This window comes from Neltuma alba, unplaced genomic scaffold (assembly GCF_004799145.2).
Source record: "Neltuma alba isolate B1F8T4 unplaced genomic scaffold, ASM479914v2 tig00012620_pilon, whole genome shotgun sequence".
In the NCBI taxonomy this organism is placed as follows: Eukaryota; Viridiplantae; Streptophyta; class Magnoliopsida; order Fabales; family Fabaceae; genus Neltuma; species Neltuma alba.
Genome location: NW_021637061.1, coordinates 388,745 through 416,681, shown reverse-complemented (window position 1 = coordinate 416,681; position 27,937 = coordinate 388,745). Strand labels below are relative to the sequence as shown.

Genomic DNA, 27,937 nt, shown 5'->3' with positions numbered 1-27,937 from the left:
ACAGTATTAATACTTTGACACATACTCTTAGATTTATAATTTAATTTTTATATTTTTAATAATTGATTTATTCACCAACGGTTGGTATGACTACCTGTAAATAAATATAATCTTATAAATGTTACTCTTAGAAAACATAAAGCCATTACTTGAAAAATTACATAGTAAAAGGAATAATATATATACATGTGTGTGTGGGGGGGGGGGGACAAATAATATCTTATAAGGGATCACATATGAGGGAAAAAAACTGGCAAATTTAACATACAACTGTCACCAAATAAGATATACACGCACACAAAAATTAGAATTGTACTTTGATTGAGTTATCATCATAATAAGGAATTGAATAATGTTTTGCAACACCTAACTTTCTATATACCAGTAGGGTCCACTTAACATCTGTGGATCACTAGACGCCAGTGTTCTATTATAGAAAATGACAAATTTTTTTTTATATATATAAATACTAACGAGTGATTCACACACTTGAACCCTACTTCTGAAGCACGTATGACAGGCACAGAGATTTAAAATAATACTACTATTATATAAGTTACTACCCTAGTCATTCAGGACAATGACCCTTACATGAGCACTGAAAGTACACACTCCCTTAAAGAAGGATACAAAATAGTATAATTACTAGTAAGTGGGGGTTACTTGCTCTTAAACATCTAATAAGTCAGATAATTAAATATCAAAATAATTATTCTATAGGTACAAAAGCAGCAGGCATTCCTGCTCTTCATACAAGCCCACCTTCAGCACTTATGACCTCCTTACTCTTGGAATTGCTTGCTCTAGCTGTATAATATAGGAAGGGAGGGTGAGATTCGAACGAATCCCCGTAGTAGTAATTTCCATCAAACAAATGTGCAGATTACATAAAGCATGCAAAACAAGCCAAAGTAGAACATAACCTTGCAAGCTAATGCAATTAAGCATTTATGCGCAATGACAGATAGACAAGCTGAATAAATAATGCGCAAATAATTGGCAATCACTGCCCCATGTCTACCAGCTACACGTGATCACGGCTAAATAATCCATGCAAGGAATTAAGGATTACATGTTCTCATGCTTTAGAAAAGCAATATGGCACAAACAGACATGCAGCAATCATACACAAGTGTAAGGTAGGAAAGAACTACTACCTGAACCTTCTGCTTCAAAATCAAACCTTACTTGTTTCCTTTCTCTTAGCTTCTTCGGTAGGCTTTTGCAGATATCAAAACCTATTACTTTAGTAAAGGTAGGTTAATGCTTGATCCAACATAATTTATAAATTAAATAACCCTCTTTAATTCCCAATCTCTTTCCATCTCTACCCTTACTTAATAGTTGATCATCCTGGACAATTTTCTTATTCAAACTATTCTCTTTGAAAGGCTTCATTCCTTATCTCAACCCATACAGTTACTTTACTTAGTAACTAGTCATCTTGGTCAAAAATACTATTTCTATTTATTTTATTTTAAGGACAATGTCATGTCTCACATGCATTTGCTTTCAAGTCCACTTACTTGAGTTTCAATCAAGTAAAAAGTCCGAATGACTTTGACTTACACGTACTCATTTATAATACACATTCAATCACACATATTAACATACTTATATTCTCCTCATTGGGTTTCAATCAAGTAATCTTATCTTAAGTCTATTGAACTTGTAATTTGTCCTTGTGATAATTCACTTCCTAATTATTAATATCCTATGTAGAAACTTAAACAACAAGATCTTCTTTCCTTTTAAACCATTACCTTTACTTTTAAAATCTAAAGAACTCGGAACAGTATTTTCTCTTAACTCTTTAACATTTTTCATTTAGGAACATGATCAAACTCAAAGTCCCAATTTCAACATCTCAATTCAAGCCTATATCCAAATGTTTATTAATTTAGTTACTAGTTATAACTTTACTATAAAACTTTCTTATTCTCCTATCCACACAAGGAATCCAAATAAACTAATTGTCACTCATCCTGAACATTCCAAAATCAACCTCAACAGCCATTCATCTTTATTTTAGCTTATAATCCTTCTATTACTTCTCTATTCAACACTTTTCGATCCTCTATAGTAGCAAATGTCAAGCTTCAAACATTCTCACCCATAATATGAAAAATTCCTTTATTTTCTCATTTCCTAAATTCATGAAAATCACTTTTAGTAGAATTAATTCCTTTTTAATTTCAACACATCCATTCAAGCCTATCACCAAATTTTGACTAACATAATTACTGCTTCAATTTCATATTCATGTATCAATACTCTCTTAAAATTTGGACAGCAACTTTTCTCCCTTTTTATTTCCTTTAGCAACTTTAACGTCAAATCCGAATAATGTTTCTACTCAACTCCTCGATCATTTAGCAGTCCAAAGTAGTTTCTTGACATCAAGGAACATAAAAACAGCAACTTGAACACGTTTGTAAATCAGAAAATGCAATCCCAAAATCTTCCAGCAACGACGACATATATATAAATGTATCTCCCAAGTTCTAACAGCAATAATAACCGTGTGTATACATATAATATTATACTCTTCCCAACTTACAGAAACAGAAGCTACATATACCGAAACTATATAAATATATATATATATATATATCAGTTCGGTCTCCTCTCAAAAACCAGTCATCATCTAAACCAGCGACTATCATACCCACACATATAAGTTTCGGTTCTCCCCTTTCATACCGATCCAAAATCACCATCCCACATTTAACACACCTAGCTAGATATACACACACACACACACACACATATATATTCAGAAGTCGGCCAACACAGAACATATATATATACTACTCCTGCACGTTACCCTCAAAGTCAATAACACACATGAATATATATTTTGCATCTTCCTCGATCTCTTCCTCCAAACCAAAACCAACCTTAAACAGAAGATTTTCCCCTGTATAGAATCAGCAGAACCAGACTCCCCCAAGCCTTTAACCCCTGTTCGGCCAAGTCAAAAACAGAGCAACCATTCGGTACACACATACACACATATACATACATACATATACTTATTACCTCATACTAGCTTCGTAACTTGACCTTGAAAATTCACTACCCAGATTTGAACAGCCATAACCAGAGGGAAAATGAATCATACAATTCGAAAATCATCACTAAACATCTCCAGACACACACCCCCTGTTCGGACAGCAGCGCAAAGACAAGGAAAAGCACATGCAAGATCAAAAACTACTTCTACCCACTTCTATCTTACCGACAAACACCATTTCACCGATCCTTTTCTTCCTTTCTTCACTTCCTCTCACTAACCAAATTCTGTCAGTCGACCTTTGCACCTTATTAAGCCACAGACCGGAGAAAACAAGAGTGGAAGGAAGTTCAGGAGGCTCACCTTAATCAAGATCGCCGGTTGCATGCAAGGAAAACTCCTTCGATCACCACCTCCGGCACTACTCCCTCTCTCGAGTTCTCTCACTGTCGCGGATGGAAGGAAATGAAAGAATGCCACGGTGATCAGTTATGTAATGAAGAAGTGAATCAGGTGGCTAATGGAGAAGGCACACGTGTATTACATAGTTGTTGGACCATTTTGCCCTCCAAAATAATTATTCCTCAATCTTATCCCTTTCCTATTTTTCTGAAATATAAGATATATCCAGAAATTAAACCAAAATATCCTGAATGGATTTTTCTTATCCATCACAACTGGTTATCCTAAAATTCTCAGATTAAATATAAATCTCTAAGTATTTTTTTTCCATAATTTCCAGAGAAAATAAACCATTCTTCTCTTAAAATTATCTATTAAAATTATTTAAGCCATTTTTGGGGAAATACCTTTTCCAAAATGTCTCTAAACCCTAAAAATCATTATTCCATAATTTTCCCCCTTTATTTGGCAAATAAATAATTTTAATAAATTTTTCTCTTTTCTACTCATCCTAAATCATAAAATTCGGGGTGTTACATGTTTCATTCATATGGACATGCCCATGTCATGGTAATCTTAATTCAATATAAATTAGTCCTTATAATTTTGATTCAGCTAAAATTAAGTCCCTAAATTTTTAAATCGTTTAAATTTAAGTCCTGACATTTAAAACGATAAAACTACAGGGAATAAAGTATTTTTTGAATGTCAAGATGTCATACTATAACATATTCATGCCAGTGATATCTTACCGCTTATTGTGTAACTAGGGAGGAACAAGGAATATTAAAAGTGCTGCTTATAATACTACTTCGAAATTAGAACACGTCCTATTAAAAGGTTAAATCTTCAACCAATGTTATCGTATCTCTCGTTATGTAATTTATAATTAAACGTTTAAGTGAGTATACTTTTTAAAATTTTTGATGATTTTCTAAAATTCGTAAATTAAAGATTTTTTAACCTATTTCATTTTTGCTTAGACTCATGCTTACTTTTCATTGCTTAGATAATATAATCATCGACTTACTCTATAAGCATCAACATATCAAAATTAATGGGTTAAAGGAAAACACATCCCTATAAACGGTAACGATTTCCCAATTTTCGGGAAAAATTGAACAATTTTCAGTTGTAAGTACATGATTGGTTGATTTTAGGTCATTGACCATGTTCAATTTTCAGTTGTATTGTTGGTGGTTGTCAAAGAAAAAGAATTATGCTTGTGATCTTTTATTTTCTTATCATAAAATAAAACGCAAAGAGTTGGGTCTCGTGGTACTAAACACCTGCTTCGAAACCTTTTTAAATGTAAAATTGTAAGTTTCAATTTTTTGTGAGGGGTATAAGAATGTCAGAATGAAAAAGAACACGCATTAGTATTAGATATACGAAACGAATTTAACAAGACAAAATAACATAATTAATTTGGATGTTACCGAAAAGAATGATTATTAATCTTTAGTTAAATTAAGAATGATGGAGTACTATGCGGGAGGGGCTCAAGGGCCCTTCCAAATAAACCTGACTGCCTTATTTTGATGATAATAAAATCTTTGGGAGTAGCCCTATGTGTGACATATATCTACCAAGAAACTGTTGAAATAAATTGCGCTGCAAATTATTAGACTTGTTCCTTACGCCAAAAATAGCTAAATTAAATGACTCAGATAGACTCACTAGATGCTTACATAGTCGTGATTAATCCTTTAAACGCTACAAGTATGACTATCATACATCTAACTAGAATAAATACTAATAAAATTTTTAGATAGAATAGGTATAATATACAAATTAATATTCCACACAAACTCTTGCTCCATTCTTAAGCTTGACGGATAAGAGAAGATTGTTTTGGGGGGGGGGGGTAAAACATCCCTCAAAAGCTCCCTAAGCTATCTATCTGTAAGTGATGCTAATTAGAGCAGCAAATTGAGACTCATTCCCATCGGTATTTTCATTTCAACATCTTTTCTTCATTTAATATCTCCATGTTTAATTGATGTTAATGCTTTCTTCATTTCTCAAGTTTTGAATGCTTGCATGAATGAAAAATAAAAATAAAAGAGAAGCCCAATAACCATTTCTATGGAAGAAGAGGGAACCCTTCTTCAAAAAGTTGTTATTCCAATAATCTAGACTCCCTGAAATCCAAAAACATTCAAAATATAATGTTCACATTTGCTCACTCCCTACAGAAAACATAAAACCTTATAAACTATGTAATTTATCTTACAAAGAAACAATGACTAAAACTTCCATATAAAGATTATTTAACTAGTGTTGCATCTCTAACATCTTACATAAATATGACCTTATCTTTTTCAATGAGACGACAACATCAGTCATCATAATTCGTGCTTCAGGTAATTCAGTGCAACAACTTAATGCCAACTCAAAAATTGATGATATATGTGCTAATATATTGTTGATATTTGAATTCCCTTTAGGTAGCAAATTGACATCTAGAATATTGATGATTGAATGTGGTGTTGATTTGCTAACCCAATCTTTCAAACCAAGATCTTCCTCAAACATTTCATCAGTTGGCTTCTTCCTTGTAAATATCTCCATTAGCATGATACCATAGCTATACACATCTCCTTTGAAAGAAACCACTCCTTTTGATCCATACTCTATATGTCAAAAGAGAATATATGGTTTTTCGTTAAACTTTACTTTTGTATAGCTAATACAAATTTTTGCATATAGGAATGGAAAATTTATGTCAATCATTGTATAATATAAAATTTCACATAGAATAATAAAAAACAGACATAATTGAACTAAGATATTATTATTAAATTATTACCTGGTGCCATATAGCCAACTGTAGCTAATGTTTTTGTACGAGTTTCCAATTGTCCTTCACCTAATAGTTTAGCCATACCAAAATCACTAAGATGAGCCACCATATCTTCATCCAACAAAACATTACTTGGTTTTATGTCACAATGAACAATTGGAGTAGAAATACCATGATGAAGATACTCTAATGCAGTTGCCACATCAACCATTATATTCAACCTTTGTAGGATATCTAAACAGTAGTTATGAGAGTACAACCATCTATCAAGGCTTCCAGTTGACATGAATTCCATTATTAGAGACTTGAAATCATCATTCGAGCAACAACTAATGATCTTAATGAGATTACGGTGGCGTAAATTGCACATAGCTGCACATTCAATATCAAAACTTCTCAATGCTTCTTCCATGTCTATGTTAAATACTTTGACAGCAACTATCTTTTCATTTGGAAGAATTGCTTTATATACTGATCCAAAACTTCCAGAGCCAAGAAGATTACTTTCATCAAATCTATTTGTTCCCTGTAAAAGCTCATAATAGGATATCCTAGTTGGTGCATCCAAATTGGTTAAATCCCTTTTGGTTGCATAGTCAGCATCGTCTCTGTTATGCTTTAGAAAGATAATGCTTGTAACGACCAAAATGACAACCATGATAGGCACTGAGCATTTTATCACCACCATCACTTTGTTTGATTTGTGTTTGTTTCCTCTCCTACATGGTTGGACTTGTAGTTGGGATTTCCCACAAAGATTTTTATTCATCATAAAAGATTGAGCAGTAAAATTTTGAAAAGGACCACCATTTGGAATTTCTCCATCCAACAAATTGTAAGAAAGATTAATGTATTTAAGATTGAGTAATGACTCTAAGGACTTTGGAATCACACCAGATAAATAATTATGGGAAAGGTCCATGGACTCTATGCTTATCATGCTACTAAATGATTGAGGAATAGACCCTTGTAATTTGTTGTTAGCCAAAGATAGAGTTATCAAGGTTTGCAAGCCACCCATAGTTGTAGGGATGCTTCCTGAAATCTGGTTTCTTGACAAGTTCAACAGTATAATTGCTCTAAAGTTTGATAACTCTGGCGATATTGATCCACTCAATGCATTGGACGATATGTCTAAAACTAAGATATCTTTGAGACTCCAGAAAGAAAAAGGTATATGAGACATCAATTTGTTGGAGCTAAAATTCAACTTCCGCAAAGAAGTATTCCCGAGACATCCTGGTAATGCTCCCGAAAACATGTTGTTGGCAAGATACAACTCACTTAGACTTTTGAGTTGGCAAAGTTCATTTATGATGGAACCCTGCAATCTGTTGTTGCTGAGACTTAAACGTTGAAGTTTATGTAAGTTGCTAACTCTGTCTGGAATCAACCCAGTCAAATCATTCCCATCCAAAGCTAAGTCGAACAAGTTTTTTAAATTTCCAATGACATTGGGTATAGATCCATTTAATTTATTCAATGACAAATTTAACTCAATGAGCTTAGAAGCATTTGATATGCTGTTTGGAATTTGTCCAATTATCTCATTATCATCCAGTAGTAAATTCTCCAAGTTGGGAAGGCCAATCCCTAAATATGATGGGAGAAGGCTAGAGAGGGAATTACTGCCAAGGCTTAAGTATTTCAATGTTGAAATGGTGAATATACTGAAAGGAATAGGTCCACTCAAATAATTTGATCCCAAATCTATGATTTCAAGTTTAACAAGACAGCCTATGTCCTTGGGTATAAAACCTGCCAAAAAAAAAAAGATCTGTAAAAAGAAACCGAAACAGGTAATAGTGTTTGCGGATAACATGGTAAAATATGTTGAATGATATAGGTGAATGTTGAAATGTTGAATATATTAAAAGGAGTAGGTCCTTTCGAATGATATAGAGTCCAGCTTGACACATTAGGTTTATCGAGTTAGCCTGTGCTTTATGTACAAAATCTGGTCGTAAAAAATTGATGGAAATCATGACTTCCATATAATTCAATAATGATTTGATAGGACATTAATGAATTTACGAAATAGAAAAGGAACAGTTCAAAAAAACTTGCAAAAGAAAATTAAACAGTAAACGGATGTATTCTCTAATTACGGTGCAGGAGGGGAGCAGTAGAACATGCTAGTGCGTGTGCGTAACATGTGCGGCTCATATATATGGTATTTAGCTTTTCAATGAACAGAGTATAAATCATATGGAACAGAATACTTAAATATTATATTTTGACATTTTTAAATTTATTCTATTCAAGAAAATGATTAAAAAAGTAAAAGTAAGACATAACAATATCATGATTATAACAATATCATTTTAATCTGCTTTTTCACTAATTTATCTCCCTAAGAATTTGTGTTGGTGCAGTTAAATTAAAAAAAATTGTTTATACTTTACTCAACAGAGCTAATTTGAAAATATTTATTTAATTTCACAACGTGTAGAATAATTCTTCTTTAAACAAAAACGAATTTTTTGCCCAATTAAACATAAATGAATTTAAATGAAGAGATTTACTTGTTGAACAATTGAAAATAATATCTCGTATCATTGTTCATCAGTTTGAGTTATATTTAAATTTTTATTTAATTTTTATATTATAATTTTAATTGATTTTTATACTTATTTAAATATTTTTTAATGAAAATTTTTAATTCTCATGCTGTGATTTTTTTAAAAAGTATCAATATAATTTTAATTCTAATTAAATGATAGATTGTTATGCATATGCGTGCACGTGCTCACACACAGGCTCCAAATTTGTGTTTACTTTAACATTAATTTTACCATATTATACAAAAACTGTCAAATATTATTAACAATGGTATGTTTAAGAATAATTCTCAAACTTACATTAAATATATTAAAATATTTCAAGAAATATTCATTTCAACCCAAAAGCATAAAATACGGAAATAATTTTTTTTATTTATTTAAAACTTTGTGAAAATTTTGAAATAAGAAAAATTAAGAAAATCATAATTAAAATTACTGTGAAAATGACTTGTATAATTTTTTAAGAAATAAAAATTTTTATACTGTAATTGTTCAATAAATATTTAATTTGGAATTAATGAACTTAAAAATAAAAAATATAAATAGAAGTTAAAGAGATAAAGAATTTACTCTGGAATAAAAAGAGAGAACAAGTGCACATGGTGATTTTGGGCGCACCCATGCACGCACACATATGCAGGTTGCATACTTTCTCCATTCGGTTGATTTTGCGTATTTTTCTAATTTCATATTTAATAATTATTCAAAACTTATTATATGGAAAAATTTTATTGTAAAAGCTTTAGATGGAAAAATTTTATTGTCAAAGCTTTACTTAATTTCACAAATAATTGACCGTGGAACAGTTTCTCTTTAAATCCAACTAAATTCAAACTATTAGATTCAATTACTTGACTGACTATTAAAAACATCTTGTGTTTTCGTTGTTTAGTTTGAGTTTAAATTTTCAGCTCAAAAAAGTTTGAGTTTAAATTTGGTTTAAAAAGGACAAAATTCCCTGTCCCACGTAAGAGCTTTTTCTCTCTCCTCTGTGAGAGTTAATTACGGCTGTTTATCATTGATCTTGTATTTCTGAGGGAATTTTGCTCCACCACCCACTCCGACGGAGTTTCGAAGAATGACTATGTTATGGCGCATTGTTGTGACGTAAATTTTTGAGGGCCTGGTGCAGGCTTAAGGAGTTTTTAGTGGATGTGTGAGTTTTTGCAATAGTGGAAGGAAGCACGAGTGGTTTGTGTCAGAAGGATGGTGAGATGGAGGTGAAATTGATATGGACGATAAAAGAGCAAAGGAAGATTAATGGAGGTGCATTGGTAGGGAAATTGGCGACTGAGAAGAGTTTGAATAGAATCACAACGATTCATATGATCAGAAAGGGCTGGAATCTGATCAAGAATGAGGATATAGAGATACTGGATGTTGATAAGCACGTGTTCATATTTGAATTCAAACATCGATCGGATTATCTGCGTATTTTGAATGGAAGGCCATGGTTGATAAAAGTGATTTGCTTAATGTTCAGCCTTCGGAAGAGGATATGGTAATTAGCGAGGTTAATTTGAGAAGTGCCCTTTGTGGATTCAGTTCCATGGCTTACCACAGGGAGCTTTGGATATTGAGAATGCTGTAACTCTCATATCGCTGATTGGTGATGTTGTGATGGTAGAAGATACAAGGAAGAATGACTCATTCATTCGTATATTCTTATGAGTCAGAGTCTTGGTAGATCTGAAGAGACATTGGTTACTAGAATGTGGACGTCTAAACCAGATGAAGATCCTATACAGAATAAAGCAAGGCATAAATGCTTACAGATTTTTTGTTTCAAATGTGGTAGAATTGGACATGAATTTAGAAGTTGTGTGTGTTGAGTGAGTGAGCTGCGAGAGGAAATTTGGCAGTTGGTTGAGTGTGCAAACTGCCAAAAATATAGATGAGGCTATTAGAGTTTGAAGAGAAGGATGGGAGGAATATGATGAAGCTTTTGCAAGAAGAGATTCTCCTGTAATTACTGAATTTCAAATTGATGTCAGGAGGAAAGGGAAGGATGTTCTGGAGAAGTTCGTAGGGAGAAGGATTGTGAAGTGATAGGAGCTTTACAAAGAAAGGAGAACTCACTAGTTGAAAAGGAAAATATGAGCAGTATGAATTCAAATGTGACTGAGAGGCCACAGGAATGTAAGGGGAATAGTTAAAAAGTTGAGTTGGCAAAAAGAAGGATTGATTTGGAGAAGTTGAAGGAAGCAAAGATAACTGGCAGTGTTCTGAAATGTAACTCTAATAATATAAAGGCACGGAGTGTGGAAGTGAAGAGTAGGGGGGATCTTTTGAAAGCAATTGTGGTTGATGGAGATGCCTCTCCAATGTCAGAGGTTATTGCTAGTTTGAAGAAGGTAAAGTTGAAGAGAGGATTAGTGGAGGAAGTGGATTGCAATCGAGTAAGAGAAGAAAGTTGTGTTTTGAGAGTAATCCTAATGAATATGTGAAAAACAAACAAACTATCAAAAACAAAAGAGGTTGTGGTAGTATTAATTTGATTAAACGCCAAATGAGAAGGGAGGCAGGAGAAGGGGAGGGAGGAGTCAAGGAGGCCCTGGTTTAATTGAAACGGAGACGGTGGAGAAGCTTTTGAGTCAAAGTATGATGAATTGTGCTTAAGATCTTGGTGGTTGGCCTAAAACAGCCATCAAGGGGCCATGAAAATCCTAGCACGGAGCTATCAAGGTCTGGAAAGAGCCTTGACAGTTGAGAAGTTAAAGGAAGAAATTTTTTAAACACAGACCTTCTATAACCTTCCTAATGGAAACAAAGATGAAGAAAGAAAAGATTAGTAGAATTAAAGAGACGTGCAGAATGGAGGAGGAATTTTATGTGGAGTGTAATATCTCTAATTTCAAAGCTAGCAATTACTAAGATGTTTAGGAGGCTTAAAGAATTATTTAAGGCCTCAGAAAAATAATTATTCCATAAAACCTATTTTCGGGCAAGAAAATCAAGAAAGGAATAATTATTAAAAATAGACAAGAATAATTAAGGAAAAGTTATAGATGATCATTTTGGGAAATAAAAAAGTTTATGGAAGATTTTATTTTCCAAAGAGGTTAGAAATAATTTAAAAGCTAATTTCCTAAATTAAAGAGTTATTTTCTTGAGCAATTCAAGAAAAATGGTTAAAGGTTGATTTTTAGCCTAAAAATTTTAGGACAACTATTTTATGAGTTAAGAAAGTTAAATGAGGAGAAAAGTTCATATAATGTGTTCAGATTAATTTTTGAGAGTTGTTTAATAAGGAAATATCAAATAAAAAAGGGAAAAAGAAATAGTTAACTCATTACCCATGGGTTGAAAGTTATGTGGGGCACGTTCCAATTAGAAGCCCAACTCGTGGGTAAATTCCAAAATTTCCTTTGCCATGACATCTCTGCTTCTTCTCTATATAGAGCACACTTTGCCCTCACTCCACTCGCGCACAAACATGAAAAGGGAGGGGCAGAGAGGGTGCGATTTGGTGGCAGAAGAGACAAGGAGGAAGAAAGAAAGGGAAAGAGGAAGATTCGACGCATATAAGCTAGGATCCAACCAAGGTAAACCTTCTAATGCTCCTCCTACCCTCTTTCTCAGCGTTAGAATACTACTTGGAGAGTTACAGTGACCGTAAGTTGTTGTTGAGGGGAAGGGGGAAACATCGACAGATTTAAGAGATGCTTTATAGGAGTAGAATAAAGCTTAAGTAGGAATTTTGTGGTGTGCATGCGTTTGTTCTGTTCTGACTTTTGATTGCCGAGACCGAGAATCTCTTGTTTCTTCTCTATTATATTGACTATCATAAAAAGGGGTTCTTGAATTTAGATGACCGATTTTGTGTTTAGATAAGAATGGCATAAAATAATCGCATGCTTGTGTATGTGTGCGTGTATGGTATCGATGGATTAATGCTTGGGACTGTGAGGTTTGAATTCTGAAATTTAAGAGCTGGAATAAGTTTATTCATTGAAATTATTGTGAATATGTCGTGATAATTCAAGGTCGCGTGGTTATTGGATCAAAAGTACTAATTGCTGTCTTTGATTCTCTCTTGCTAGTTTTGCTTAATCAGTTTAATCTTGGAAATTTAATACTCAAGGTGGCTTGGTATTGATTATTCTCATTAACTCAAGTCTAAAGGGTGGCTCTTGGAGTCTTTTGAAGCTAGCTAACTCCCAAATTAATTGAAGTAATGATTGTCTAAACTATTGTGCTAGAGGATTGCCATTTCATTGTCATCGCTTGTTAGTTTTCATATTTCATTTCACTCCTACCATTTTTAGAAACTAAAAACCCAAAAATATTTTACTCTTTTTGCATTTTAATTTTTGCCAAATACTTGGTTAAAAAATAAAAAACAATCCTTTTCCAAGTCAATTTTTATAGTTTTGCATACTTAGCTACTTAGGAATTTCTCTAAAGGCTCCCTAAAGTGAATACGACCCAGATTTTGAACTATATTACATTAATCGGTTTATTTTGAAGTGGACTTAAGGTGACTAACGGATTTTTCTTCACAAGAAAGTGTCCAATGGTGTCTCACTACTTTTTTTGATGGTGATGCTTTATTTTTTGTGAATGCAAGAAAGCAGAATTGTAAAATGTTGAAAGGCATATTAGATTGCTATTGTAAGGCTTCAGGACTAGCAATCAATTTTGATAAGTCCTGTTTGTTTTTCTCAAAGAACACAAGCGAGGATTTTAAGAGGAAAGTATATGAGGTTTGGATCTTTAAAGCAACTAGTGATAGTCCTAGTAAATATCTGGGAATGCCAATGATGTGGGAAAGTCAAAGTCAGAGGCTCTTTTGTTTGTTAAAAACAAGTTTAGTTTGAAATTACAGAGACAGAAACAAAAGTTGTTGATGTTTTCTGGGAGGGAAGTGATGATTAAGGTAGTAGCAAGCACAGTACCTGTGTTTCCTATCTCCTGTTTCAGATTTTCAAAGAAGGTTTGTGTTGAATTGGATAGCATGATGGCAAGGTTCTGGTAGGGTCAGAGGGAACAAGAAGGTAGAATACACTAGAAATCTTGGAGTTCGCTAAGCCTTTCAAAAAGTGAAGGTGGAATGGGTTTTAGGAATCTAGAGTTGTTTAACAAAGCTCTCCTTGCTAATACTACATGGAGGTTGGTTCAAAATACAGATGCTTTATGGTGTAGGATTTTAAAGGGTTTGTATTTTTCGGATAGTGACTTTTCGCAAGCAAAGCAAGGTTAGAGATACTCTTCAGGTTGTCTAACATTTTAGAAGGAAGAGATTTAATTAAAAAAAGATCTTTGTTGGAGAGTAGGGACTGGAGAGAGGATCAGAGTTTTTGTTGACAATTGGATTCCTGATGCTAATGGGTATGCATTGGCTTCCAGAGATTTGGATGAAGAAAAAGAGAGTTTGACTGTGAAGAGCTTAATCAGGAATAATTCTTGGTGCTTTGAAGCAATGAAAGATTGATTCAGTGATGAAGATAAAGCTCTCATTAACTCTTTTAATACTGCTGGATCAAATTTGGCAGATAAGTGTCTTTGGATGATAAGTAGAGATGGTAATTATTCTCTGAAGTTGGGGTATAGGGTAGCTAACTTTAGGCAGAGAAGACGGTGGAAGATTGAGAGATCCAGGAGGTATCTAAACAGCTGTGGAATCAATTGTGGAGGCTGAAGATCCCTCCTGAGGCAGCTCATTTTATGTGGAAAGTAGTGAGTGGAGCTTTGGCCATCAAGGAAGCTCTTTTTAGAAGAAAATACTCTAGTACACCTACCTGATATTTGTAGATGTCAGGTGGAATCAATTAAGCATGCTTTATTTTTACGTCTATGGGCTGAGAGATGTTGGTTTGGGTTACCTTTGTCACTAAGATTCAATAAATCAAGGATGTGTGATATGGCCAGGTGGATGGAGGAATCGATGAATCAAAAGATGGGACATGATGATTTTAGTATCACTCTTTTTGCTACCACCTGCTGGAAAATTTGGAAAGCTGGGTGCAGGCATATTTTTGGATGCTATTAGATGTGTAGCAAGGGTGTTAAGGCTAGTTAGAGATTATGATGGGGCTCAAAAACAAAGGGGGAGACATAAGATGGAGGGCAATGGTGTTGAAAGAGCGAGAATTTGGAGGGCACCTGAGAATGGAGCAATCAAGTTGAACTTGGATGCTTCTTTCAAGTTATTTGATATGGCTGCTTCTATAGGGTTGTTGGGAAGAGATGAGAATGGTGTGTTTGTTGGTGGTTTGGGAATGAAGGTTAAGGCATATTCAGCTCTTATTGCAAAACCTTGGCAATCCTGGAAGCTTTAAATTGCAGTGAGAGGTGGGAAGAAAAGAAGGTGATAGTTGACACTGATTGTCAAGAGCTGTTTCACAGATTGAGAGCTTCTGAATTCAAGGGATGCGAGTTGAGCTGTGAAGATGTCATGCTAAGCAGCTATTCAAAGTTGTCTTTGTCTTTGGTTTTGGCAAGGGCAATAGAGCTGCTGACTGTTTAGCAGCAGAGGTTTTAAAAGGAGTAGTACCAAAAGGATGGTTTTCTGAACCACCACCCTTTTTGCTTCATATTCTGCAGCATGATTTTGAGCTTTCTAGGACTGGTATTGGCTAACTACTTAGAGTAATTAAGAGATAGATAAAATCTTTGAAAAAAAGGACATACAAAAGTAAAACGAGTTAATATTCAAATATAATTCCTTTAAAATCTCATTGAGTGTGCATAATTGGTCTCTGTCTTTGGTTTCTCACAAGGGCGGTAGACCTACTGATTATTTAGCAGCAGAGGTTTTGAAAGGAATGGTACCACAAGGATGGTTTTCTGAACCACCCTTTCTATTTCATATTCTGCAGCATGATCTTGAGCTTTCTAATTGTGACTTTTTATCTGGTATTGTCTAACTACTTGTTGCTTGTTGTTCTTTGTTAAGTGTTGTTTTGTTGTTCTACTGGTATGTTGGGTTGTATGCTAGGATTTTCTTGAGTGTTTGCTTTGGCTTCGGCTATTAGTTATTTGCGCATTGCCAATAAATCATGTGTTGCCTATAGCATTAAACTACTTATTCAGCAGTTTATCCCTCCAGGAAGTTAACATGTGAAAAACTTTAGCTTGAAAAGCTTTGTTTAATTTCACAACATGCAGACCAGTTCTTCTATTTGTTGAACAATTAAAATATCTCATATTATTCTTCATCAGTTTGAGTTATATTTAAATTTTTATTTGATCTCTATATTATAATTTGTAATTGATTTTTATATCTATTTTAAAAAAAATCTTTTGCTTATTTCAAATTTTTAATTCATATGCTGTGATTCTTTTAGAAAAATGTCAATATAATTTTAATTTTAATTAAATGATAGAGTTGTTACCATGTGTTTGCGTGTGTATAGAAAAGAAGAAATTATCAAATATTATACATAAATTATCAAATATTATTAAAAATGGTATGTTTACGAAAAATTCTACAACTTACGTTAAATATATTAAAAAGAATTTCAAGTAATACTCATTTCAACCAAAAGAGTAAAATGTACCAAGAAATTTTTTTTTTAATTTGTTCAAGTCTTTGTAAAATTTAGAAATGAAAAAAATTAAGAAAATCATAAATTACACTTGAGGTGAAATGACTAATATTTCTTTTGAAAAAATAAAATTTTTTGTACTGTTAATTATTGAATAAGTATTTAATTTGAAATGAATGAATTTGAAAAATAAAAAATTGAAAAAGAAGCATAACAGATGGAAAAATGTACTCTATGGGAAAAAATATAAAATTAAAGTTGTTAGGAAACACATAAAACCTAGAAAAAAGGACTGGCATATAATAGGTATGTATGTTGCATTTAAATTTGGTTGGACAAGCATTTTATGAGTTGCATTTATTGTATAATTTGTAATTGATCTTTTATACGTATCTAAATAATTTTTGTTTATTGTACATTTTTTAATTACTACGTTGTAATTTTTTAAAATATCATAATTTTAATTTCAATTAAAAAATGTTGAATTGTTGCAATTTATATATACATAATAAATAAGTAAAAACAATTCCAAACTCATCTGTATTTTAATATTATTTAAATATTAAGATGAGAAAAAATAAAATTAAAGTAATTAAGAGACAGAAAAAATCTTGATAAAAAAGTATTGTATGGTTCGGAGTTTTGTCATCAAATCGTATATGTGAGGATTTTGCTTTTCTTTGTTACAAATTTCAAGACATCCATTGTTCATGATTGCGATTTTGAGAAAAACAAAATCTCATTTTACATAAACATATTAAAAAGAAAGAAAACACTCAAGTAAGTGCGTACCTGTAAATGAGTTAATATCCAAATATAATTCTTTCAAAGATGTGCAGTTGCTTATTGATTGTGGAATGCTTCCCCTTAATTGATTATTAACAACACTGAAGATTCAAGTAAAGGGAGTTGATGACACATTTCTTCAGACAAATTACCCTTTAAATGATTGTCAGCAAGGCTAATCTCTTTTAATGACAGCATCTCCAAAGAAATGAAGGAATTTCGCCTATAAATAAATACAAAATATTTGTTAATTACTTCGTAGTATGGCAAGCATGTTCCTAATAAATCCGTCCGTACACAAGCATATAAATAATACATGGAATTTTGGTAATTAGATGCTTAAAATTAATAGAAAATAATTTATTTTTTGTTGGACCATAGTTTAAAGGGACTCTTCCAATATTAATGACCAATTGGATGTTAAATTTCTTTCAAAGAAGAATTGCTGAAAAGTAGAGACTATGGAATTAATCTCACCTAATCTAAAATGAACATCCAAATTATTTATATTCTGTATTATAGTTATTAACGTACTTAAAAAGGCTCTAACTTTAAGATCTGAGGATGAATTCATCATAGGCAATAAAAAGGGGCTGAAATTTTAGTTTTTCTTTAAGGAATTTAAATACTTTTAGTTACATATTTTGGAAATAAAACATAATATTAAAGATGGATATTTACCCGCTTTAATATAAAAGCGGATGAGATGCGAGTTATGTAAATGTTGACAAGAGAATTAGAAATATTATGAAATCTTTTCAAGTACAAGTCCTATCATCAAACAAAAACAAACAATATATTGATAGCCAACACATACTTATTCTACTGATCCAAAATTAAATTTTATTTCTCTTTTTAAAGACATTTTTGCTGGGGTAAAAATTGGGAGGTATCCCTGAAGATTACTATACCACATCACATACTGATAGTCCACAAAGTTTTTCAGACCGGTTTTTATAGGGCTTCTCTAATTTTTTTTAATGATCTAACATTATATTTTATTTCTCTTTTCAAGGATTTCTATTATGAATACAAAATCTTTAGTAAGCTTCTCATGATTCTTTAACATGAATGAAAGAAATGAAAAGCAAAATCTTATTTTAAAATTATTTTTCATTCCAACGATGAAAACAAAAACAAAACAAAAAACAAAAACACACACACAATCTAAGACAATCATATAACTAACATTCTTACCTTGCAAAATGTTCTCGCCAAGACCAAGGAATTGGAGGTTTGTCAAATTTCCAATCTCACTTGGAATGATTCCTGGACAAAGTATATATGAAGCCATTTTATTGATCAAAATATACAAATGACGTGGTAGATTAAGACTAAAATTTAAAAAAAATTGTTTTTTCACATTTTAAATATAGCAAGTGGTCCCATCAGTCCATGATCTTACCTTTTCTTTATTTTGGCATTGTAATATTGTTTGCATATAATATACACAAATAATAAAGAAACTTCACGGTCTTACGTACTAATTTCTAAAACTTGAACATGTGTGTTATACTGATTAATCCATGCATAAATATTAAAAAGGAAAAAGGCAAATTTCCTCTAACCATCAAATTTCTTACCTTTTAATATTGCAAACGAGTACATTAAGTTTATTATATAACTTTTATGCATTGCTAATTAATCATGTACGGCATAAAGCATTAGACTACTCTTTTAGCAATTTATCTCTTGTTTTGTGCAGTTTCAGTGAGAAATTATTAAGTATACTTTGCTCTGTTTAATGAATCGACATTTTTTTATGTAATCTCCCATGCTTTCTCCCTTATGTTGATTTTTCATACTTCTTTTAATTTTAAAATAAAATAATGATTAAGAAGTTATTAGTGGAGAGTTTTATGTTGAAGATAATTATTATCAATTGAACGTACTGAATAATTCCACTTTATAATTATTCACAATTGATATTTTATAATTATTTTATTTAAATAAATTTCTTTTTTATTGTAATGAATAAGGAAAAATGCACCTGCAAACTTTTCTGTTTTTAGTATTAAACTTATCCCATCCTACAAATAAGTCGAGAACTTGCGTTAAATATAACAAAAGAATTTCAAGTAATACTCATTTCAATTCGGAAGAGTAAAATACAAAAGAAAAATTATTCTTTACATTAATTTCAACTCTTTTAAAAAATTTTAAATAAAAAATATCAAAATTATTTAATTTTTTGTTGGTAAGAATCATTTAATTTGAAATTAATAAATTTGAAAAATAAAAAATTACATGTGGCAAGTGGGCACATAAACGCTGAGTACTTGAGAAATTCTGTTTTTGAAGTGGGCCCATCAGCTCAGTTGATGAGGTCATGATCCTATCTTTCCGTTATTTTGGGATTGTATTAAGGAAAAATAATAAATAAAAACTTCCAATATATAAAATTGTGATTTAGGACCCTTAATTTAAAAAATAGTAAATAAATATCTGATCCCATATTGTAATATGAAATTTGGTGAAATATCTGAAAGGACTAGTATTGCTTTTGAAAAATAAAAGTTTTTATACTGTAATTATTGAATAAGTGTTTAATTTGAAATTAATGAATTTGAAAAATAAGAAATTGAAAAAGAAGCATAACAGATAAAAAAATGTACTCTACAATAGAGAGGGAAAAAATATAAAATTAAAGTTTTTAGGAAACAGATAAAATCTAAAAAAGGTACTGGCATATAATAGGTATGTATGTTGCATTTAAATTTGGATGAACAAGCATTTTATGAGTTTCATTTATTGTATAATTTGTATTTGATCTTCTATACATATCTACAAAATTTTTAAAATATTATAATTTTAATTTCAATTAAACAATGTTGAACTGTTACAATTTATATATATATAATAAATAAGTAAAACCAACTCCAAACTTATCTGTATTTTAATATTATTTAAATATTAATACAAGAAAAAAATAAAATTAAAGTAATTAAAAGACAGAAAAAAATCTTGATAAAAAAGTATTGGTGGTTTGGAGTTTGTCATCAATAGCATATGTGAGGATTTCATTTTTCTCTGTTGCAAATTGCAGACGTCCATGATTGGGATTTTAGAGAAAAACAAAATCTCATTTGAGAGAAAAATATTAAAAAGAAAAAAAACACAAATAAATAAGTACATACCTGTAAATGAGTTCCCATCCAAATATAATTCTTTCAAAGATGTGCAGTTACTTATTGATTGTGGAATGCTTCCCTCTAAATAGTTATCGCTAAGGTCAACATGTCTCAAAGAAGGCATGTTCCAAGGAAATGAAGGAATTTCACCTATAAATAAAATACAAAATATTTGTTCATTACTTGGTAGTATTGCAAGCATGTTCCTAATAAAGTCAGACGCACACAAGCATGTAGATAATACATGGAATTTTGATAATTAGATGCTTAAAATTAATATACAATAATTTAATTTTTGTTGGACCGTAGTTTAAAGGGGACTCTTTCAATATTAATGGCCAATTGCTGCACATCAGAGACTATGAAATTAATCTTATCTAACTGTAAAATGAACATCCAAAGTCTTTAAAAAGGCTCTAACTTTAAAATCTGAGGATGAATTCATCATAGGCAAAAAAAGGGCAGAAATTTTAGTTTTTCTTTAAGGAATTTAAATACCTTTAGTCACACATTTTGAAGATAAAGCATAAAATTAAGGATATAATTTCACCTGTTTCAATTTAAAAGTGGATAAGATACGAGTTATGTGTATGTTGACGAGAGAATTGGAAGTATTAGGAAATCTTTTCAAGTACAATTCTTTTCGTCAAATAAAAACAAACATTATGTTGATAGCGAACACATACTTATTCTACTGATCCAAAATTAAATTTTATTTTTCTTTTTAAAGACATTTTTGCTGGGTAAAAATTGGGAGGTACCCCTAAAGATTATTACACCATAGCATATATTGATAGTCCACAAAGTTTTTCCAGACCAGTTCTTACAGGGCTTCCCCAATTTTTTTTTTAATGATCCAAATTATATTTTATTTCTCTTTCCAAAGATTTCTGTTATGAATGAAAAAAATTGAAAAGTAGAATCTCATTTTAAAATTATTTTTCATTTGAGAGATCAAAAACAAAAAAACAAAAACACACAACACGGTCTAAGACAAATCATATAATTAAAACTATAACCTTGCAAATTGTTGTAACGACGAAATGATTCCTGGAGCCATTTTATTGATCAGAGTATATAAATGATGCTTTAGATATCAAGTGGTCCCATCAGTCCATGACCTTACCTTTTCTTTATTTTGGCATTGTAATATTGTTTGCATATAATATACATTAAATAAAAAAGAAAATTCATAAATATTAAAAGGGAAAAGCAAATTTCCTCTAACCATCAAATTTCTTTCCTTTTAATATTGCAAATTAGTGCATTAAGTTTAACTATAATTTTTATGCATTGTCAACTAATCATGTACGGATAAGACATTAGAATACTTTTCAGCAATTTATCTCTGCATGAAGGTTTTTTTTTTTTTTTTTGCGTGTGAGAGTCCGCATTTTTTTTGGTGCAATCCCACCTACTTTCTCCCTCATGTTGATTTTTCATACTTCTTTTAAATTTCAAATTAAAAAAATTATTAAGAAACTATTAGTGGAATTTTTTTTTTGTGAAAAGCTTTATTTAATTTTATAAAGAATTGAATGTACTGAATGCTTCCACTTCAATATAAATGACTTACAATAAAACAGTTTAATTATTTATCAGACTATTTAAAACATCTTATATGCTCTCTTTTTTATGAGCTTTTTTTCTCAACTACGGTTGAACTTGTGTTTATTGAATTATTATTGCGTTTAAATTTTTTAAATTGAATTCTTTATAATTATTCACAATTGATATTTTATACTTATTTTATTTAAATAAATGTTTATTGTACTACTAATAAATAAGAAAAAACACAACTGCAACCTTTTCTGTTTTTAGTATTAAACTTGTCCCACCATAGAAAAATTTTCATATATTACTAACTCTGGCATGTCTAAAAACAAGTTGAGAACTTGCCTTAAATATAACCAAAGAACCTCAAGTAATACTCAAATATAACAAGTCGAGAACTTGCCTTAAAAATAATAGGCTACTATCTTCAACCAAAACCAAAATAATAGGCTACTATCAATTCATAATTTGATCTTTTAATATGTTGGGATTGTAAATTATTATTTATATTTAAACCTCATTATGGATATGCATGGAGTTGTGTTAATTAGAGGCTTTAAAATTATTAGGAAATAATTTAGTTTTTATTGGAAAGCAATTTAAAAGGGACTTTTCTAATATCAAATAATTCGAAATTAAAATTTCTTGTAAAGAAGAAATGCTAGAGGCAGATAACGGAATTAATTTCACCAATTTTAAATGAAGAAGCAAATTATTTATATTTTGCATTTAAGTTTTTTAAACCCTGTGTGCAACGACATAACTTTTCCTGATGTCAATTAGTTAAGAAAAATGGATTGTGTAAAACATATCATGTATACTAGAATCTTCATCACTCTTAAAGCAATTTCAGCTAAAACATTTTGCAAGCATTATAGAACAAGCATATTATATATAAGATTACATATAAGATTCAGCTTTTATACTATTTATAATGTTTTATCATTCTATAGTATTAGTAGATAATATTTTTCTAATTTTATTGAAGATATATTCCATTTACATGTCATAAGAACATATGTTATCGACACAGATAAGAAAACGCAGGAGAAAGTGAAAAATAAGAACAGAAGGAATGTGATTGGTGCAAATGCTTATTAGTTTATTTTTCAATGATGCAGTATTTCATTTTGGGATGAAGAGAAAGAATCAAGTTCCATGTCTTTAGAAGTAATCTAATAAAAGTATTATTCATTAAATTTGTAACGCAAATTCATGACTTATCAAAATTTAAGACAATCATATAATAATGAAAACTCTTACCTTGCAAGTTGCTGTTGGAAAGAGATAGCCACTGAAGTTTGGTCAGATTTCCAATGTCAATTGGTATGTTTCCTCTGTTGAATTTGTTATCATACAATTGTAACTCTAATAATTCTATGCATTGATGCCAAGTGGAGGGTATTTGGCCAGACAAGTCATTTCCATTCACATAAAATATTTGTAGCTTTGGAAGCCCAACACACACATTTATTGGGAGACTGCCAGATAAATTATTTATTGCAAGTTCAAAGTCTTGCAGCACTGAATTGTTGAATAATGAAGATGGTATTGAACCAGCAAGTTGATTATTTCCAAGATACAATGTCTTCAATTGTGAAAGATCCCCAATCTCACTTGGGATGCCCCCTTCAAATATTAGAGGGGAAACAAAAAGAATAATGTCAGTAACGATTTTTAATAAGTTATTATGCACATAAGACAAATTTGTATTTTTCAAAACACATATGGTAAGACTTGCACGTTTCTGAGAAATAACACAAATTGATTCTAAATGATAAAACACAACTACAATTATTATTTATAAAAAGGAATAACACTTTTCATTTGGCTGGGCTATTGACCATAGACCAAATAATTTGGACATGTGATTTGTTGAGAAATTTGGACAGCTTAATGTCAGAAAACATAATGGGCTGTTTCACAAGGCCCATTACTCTATGTTTTCTACTTCCCTTCATTTTGTTGTCTTTTCGGATTTTGTGGATTCATTAATTCATATTGAGTTCCTCCAATAAAGGTTAAGAAAACAAACTAAGGGACACATGGAAATCCCATTGACCTTCGTTTTTCATCATGAGACTCCCAGCAAAATAGTTCTTTCAAACTACAAAATTTTTTAAAAAATAAAATTATTCATTTAGATTATCCAAAACAAAATTAAATGTTCCAAGTATGTTTCTTCTAAGGCAAACCTATTTTGAAAAAATAAATCCTTCAGAAACTTTTTAATGACTACATTTATTTTCAAATATTGATGAGGAACCTTTAGATCCTTTTGGACTAATATTCTTTTCCCCAACCCTTTTAAAAATTGGATGATGAATTTTTAATTAAAAAAGAATAGAAAAATTCTGAAAAAAATAAGAAGAAATGCATAAAAATATTAAAAAATTAAAAAAAAAACAATTGAGACAAGCCAAAATTTCTCTAAAAATACCTAACAAGCTGTTAAAAGACAGATGAGCTAAGGAATTATATGGATCCAAAGTGATAGAAGATTTAAGAGTAAAAAGTACAGATTTATCAGTAGAATAATATTCGTCTCTACCCAATTAACAAGAGAAAAACAAATGCTAGATTTTTTTTTCCATGTTTCGCTTTGCAGAATTATTAAAAAAAAATAGTTGGTTTTAAAAATATCCCTAAATATGTATAAACAGCTAATTACTAAAGACCCCATAAAGAGATAAGATATCATCAATGAAAGTTTTAATATCGTGCTGTGACCCTAAGTATGGAGGTTGAGCTAATTTGTTAATACTGCTAAGATTATTTATCTAAAATCATTTTCAAAGCATTGAGTCATCATCTTAATCATTTTAAAAGAGCCGCCATCCTTGAATGATATATAAATATAAATTATTTTTCAGTATGTTGTTTTTTTCTTGGATCAATGTGAGACTCGCTCTGATAAATTCGAATGGATTGTCTCCACATTAGAAAAGAAAAAATTAAAAAATTTGCAATTAAAAAGAAAGTATAGAGGAAAATGAAAAATTAGAAGCTAGAAAAAACATTGAAATCCCAGCTAACCCTTTTTGTCATCCTTGTCAGGTTATTTTTTATGGGGCTTCTTGTTTAATGATTCGATATTTTACCGATTTTGAAGATTTTAATTTTAAGCAAGTTATGACCTCACCTTTACATGTGTGTGAAACTTATGACGTGAACTAAATGACGGAGAACAAAATCTCAGTTCAAATTTATTTCTATTCCAGAGAAACAAATCTTCCGTTCTGATTCGTGATTTATTGAAAAAAAATATCGATGACTATATTGGGTTATTCCACCAGGCCCATTACACATGAATTCTGATAAGATTATGGGTTTCTTCGATTAACTAATTACAGAAACAAACTAAGACACACATTGAAATTCAATTGGCCCATGCTTTCCATCATGAGACTCCTAGAAAAAACATTTTTGTTAACTACACAATTTTTTAAAAATAAAATTGATACACAATTTAGATAGTTTAAATAAAAATTAAATGTTCTGAATATGCTTTTTGCAAGGCTTACTCATTTTTGGAAAAAAAAAAACTTCAGAAAATTTTTAATAACGAAATAATAAACATTTATTTTCGAAGACTGATTATGAGCTTTTAGATCCGTTTGGACTGACATTGTAAGTTTATAACAATATTCTTTTGCCCATGGTTTATGACTTCACTATCCATTTTAAAAATTGGTTGACAATTTTTTTATTTAAAACAGAAGAGAAAAATGCTGGAAAACAAAAAGAAATGCACAAAAATATTTAAAAAATAAAAAACAATCGAGACAAGCCCGGATTCCTCTAAAACATATCTAACAAACTGGTAAAGACAAATAAGCTAAGAAATTATATGGATCCAAAGTGATGGGAGATTTAAGAAAATTTGTCATCATCCTTGTCACGTTATTTTCCATGTTTTTTAGATCCAATATTTTTTAGAGACTTTTAAGCAACTTATGACCTCACATTTACATGTGTGAAACTTATAATATGAACAAAGGATGAGAAGCAAATCAGAGTTCAAATTTATTTCTATTCCAAAGAGTTAAAAAAAAAAAGCACAGTATTAGATGCATCAGCACACATGGTACTCATAGATTCTGAAAAGTATACCATTTTAATTTTATTCATATTCACTTTGTGATTGAAAGAAAGCATCATATTCCATGTCTTTAAAAGCAATTTAGCAAAATCATTATTCAGAAATATCTTATGAAATATTGGAATATAATTTAATGCAACCACGTAATTAAATCACTAAGCTGATTCCCATATATACTGTATTTTTACTTTTCGTAAAGATGAGATACAATAATTTTAGTTGAGAAAGATTTCCGATCTCAATAACAATGCCTTTTTTTTTTTACGTGTGACAAGTTATTATGTACATGAGACAATATATATATATATATATATATTAAAATACAGTAAGAGGTGCACATTTTTTGAAAAATAACAAAAATATATTCTAAATGATAAACCACAACTACAATTATTATTTAAAAGTATAACCCTCTTTCTTCATCTGGGCCAATAGCCATTCATTAAATCCATTGGATGGACTCATGGTCATTGACATTAAGAAATATATTGAAATCCAATCGGTCCTTCCTTTTCATCATTCCTATTAAAACCCGTTTTTTGGGAGACTCCCAGAAAAATTATTTCTGTTAACTCTAAAATTTTTTTTAAACAACAATAATTATTAATAAATAATAAATAAAAATAAAAATTAGATTATCCCATTCAAAATTAAATGTTCCAAATATTTTGTTCTAAGGTTTACTCAACTTGAAAAAACCCTTTAAAAATTTTTAATGACAGAATAATAAGCACATATTTTCAGAAACTTATGACAAGCCCATTATTAGATATGTTATTACACCCGTGGTGTGACTGTATAAACCGTTCCATGATTTTGATGATGAATGGTTTTTTCCCTTTAAAATATAATAGAAAAATGTTGCCAAAATTAAAAAAATTCATAAAAATAACCAAAAAAATTAAAAATTAAAAACAATCAAGAGAACTAGCATAAGATTATGCTAACCAAATACGCTACCTTAAAACAAAAACAAATATAAATATTAGAAATAATCAAAGACATACCTGACAAAGTGTTATAAGACAAACTCAATAACTCAAGTGAAGACAAGTTGGAAATTGTTCGGGGAATGTTTCCTGAAAGCTTGTTACCCGCAAGACGTAAAATGGTCAATTTCTCAAGTCTTCCCACCTCAAGCAGAATGGTCCCCTCAATGGAATTAAAATTCCAATCCAATGTCTCTAACATTGTCAGATTGAATAGAGATGGTGGAATAATTCCATTAAGACTATTATTTCGAAGATTTAGTTTCTCAAGTGAAGATAAACCTCCTATCCCTATTGGAACTTGCCCATGAAAGTCATTGCAGCTCAAATTGAGTAGTTCCAACCTACGCAATTTAACTAGCTCATTTGGTATTTGATCATGAAAATCGTTGTCACTGAGGTCAAGTTCAACAAGGAATGAGAGATTTCCTAGTTGTGGAGATATGGTACCCTTAAGATCCATGCCATCAAGATTCAAGGAGTGGACTCTTCCATGACGAGTATTGCATGTGATACCAATCCAGCTGCATGGAGAAAAAGAGACAGACCAATTAGCTAAGAAATTGTGTGGATCTGAAGTGATAAAGGATTTAAAGGCAAGAAGTGCAGATTTGTCACTAGTGATATTTGTATCACTCCAAACTAAGGAGGCCATGAAGGAATGGAGTAAGAAGAGGAAAACAAAGGAAGAAGGTCTTCCCATTATGTGTAACATATCAGACTTATCAAAATCTCAAGTATTCTGCATCCAGGAATTAACATACACGACGTTTTATACTTCTTTGATTCCAAATCAAACAAATTGCGTAGTTGGAAAAGGACATCTTTCGTGATAAGGTTGGAAGAAATTCAACTAAAAATTAATTATTTTGCTTGTGGTCGCGTGTGGCAGGCTATGAAATAAGGAGAAGCTTTGCCCTTTAATTTCATTGCGTGTTGAACAATTTCATTTCTGGGACCGCACTTTTATTATTGAAAAGACGCTTGCGTACGTGGATACATTGTTCCTTCAATATTTTTGCATTTTCTTTTCTATTGTTTTTAATTTTTGGGTGAGACAGTTATTCTTTTATTCAAATTAACCACCATGCATGAAA

At 31.0% G+C, this 27,937-nt stretch overlaps 1 protein-coding gene across 1 annotated transcript; it reads right to left on the bottom strand.

Annotated features, from left to right (window-relative positions):
* Positions 1–5,552: 5,552 nt before the first annotated feature.
* On the bottom strand, positions 5,553–27,566 carry LOC114729288 (probable LRR receptor-like serine/threonine-protein kinase At3g47570). The gene is made up of 5 exons (XM_028916270.1): positions 26,859–27,566; positions 23,013–23,378; positions 18,262–18,333; positions 6,231–7,982; positions 5,553–6,054 (listed from the first exon to the last, which is right to left on the bottom strand). Exons 1-5 carry the CDS (start codon positions 27,553–27,555, stop codon positions 5,696–5,698), a joined length of 3,246 nt encoding a protein of 1,081 aa, XP_028772103.1. The 5' UTR covers positions 27,556–27,566; the 3' UTR covers positions 5,553–5,695.
* Positions 27,567–27,937: the final 371 nt, after the last annotated feature.

Bases quoted from the DNA above. Each gene is read 5' to 3' on its own strand.
- LOC114729288 (XM_028916270.1), bottom strand. From the start codon at position 27,555: ATGTTACACATAATGGGAAGACCTTCTTCCTTTGTTTTCCTCTTCTTA. The intron at 23,379-26,858 runs GTATGTCTTTGA...TAATATTTGAAG, and splicing joins GTCTTATAACACTTTGTCAG to GGGGCATCCCAAGTGAGATT. The intron at 18,334-23,012 runs GTAAGAGTTTTC...TACTTTGTCCAG, and splicing joins TTCCAACAGCAACTTGCAAG to GAATCATTCCAAGTGAGATT.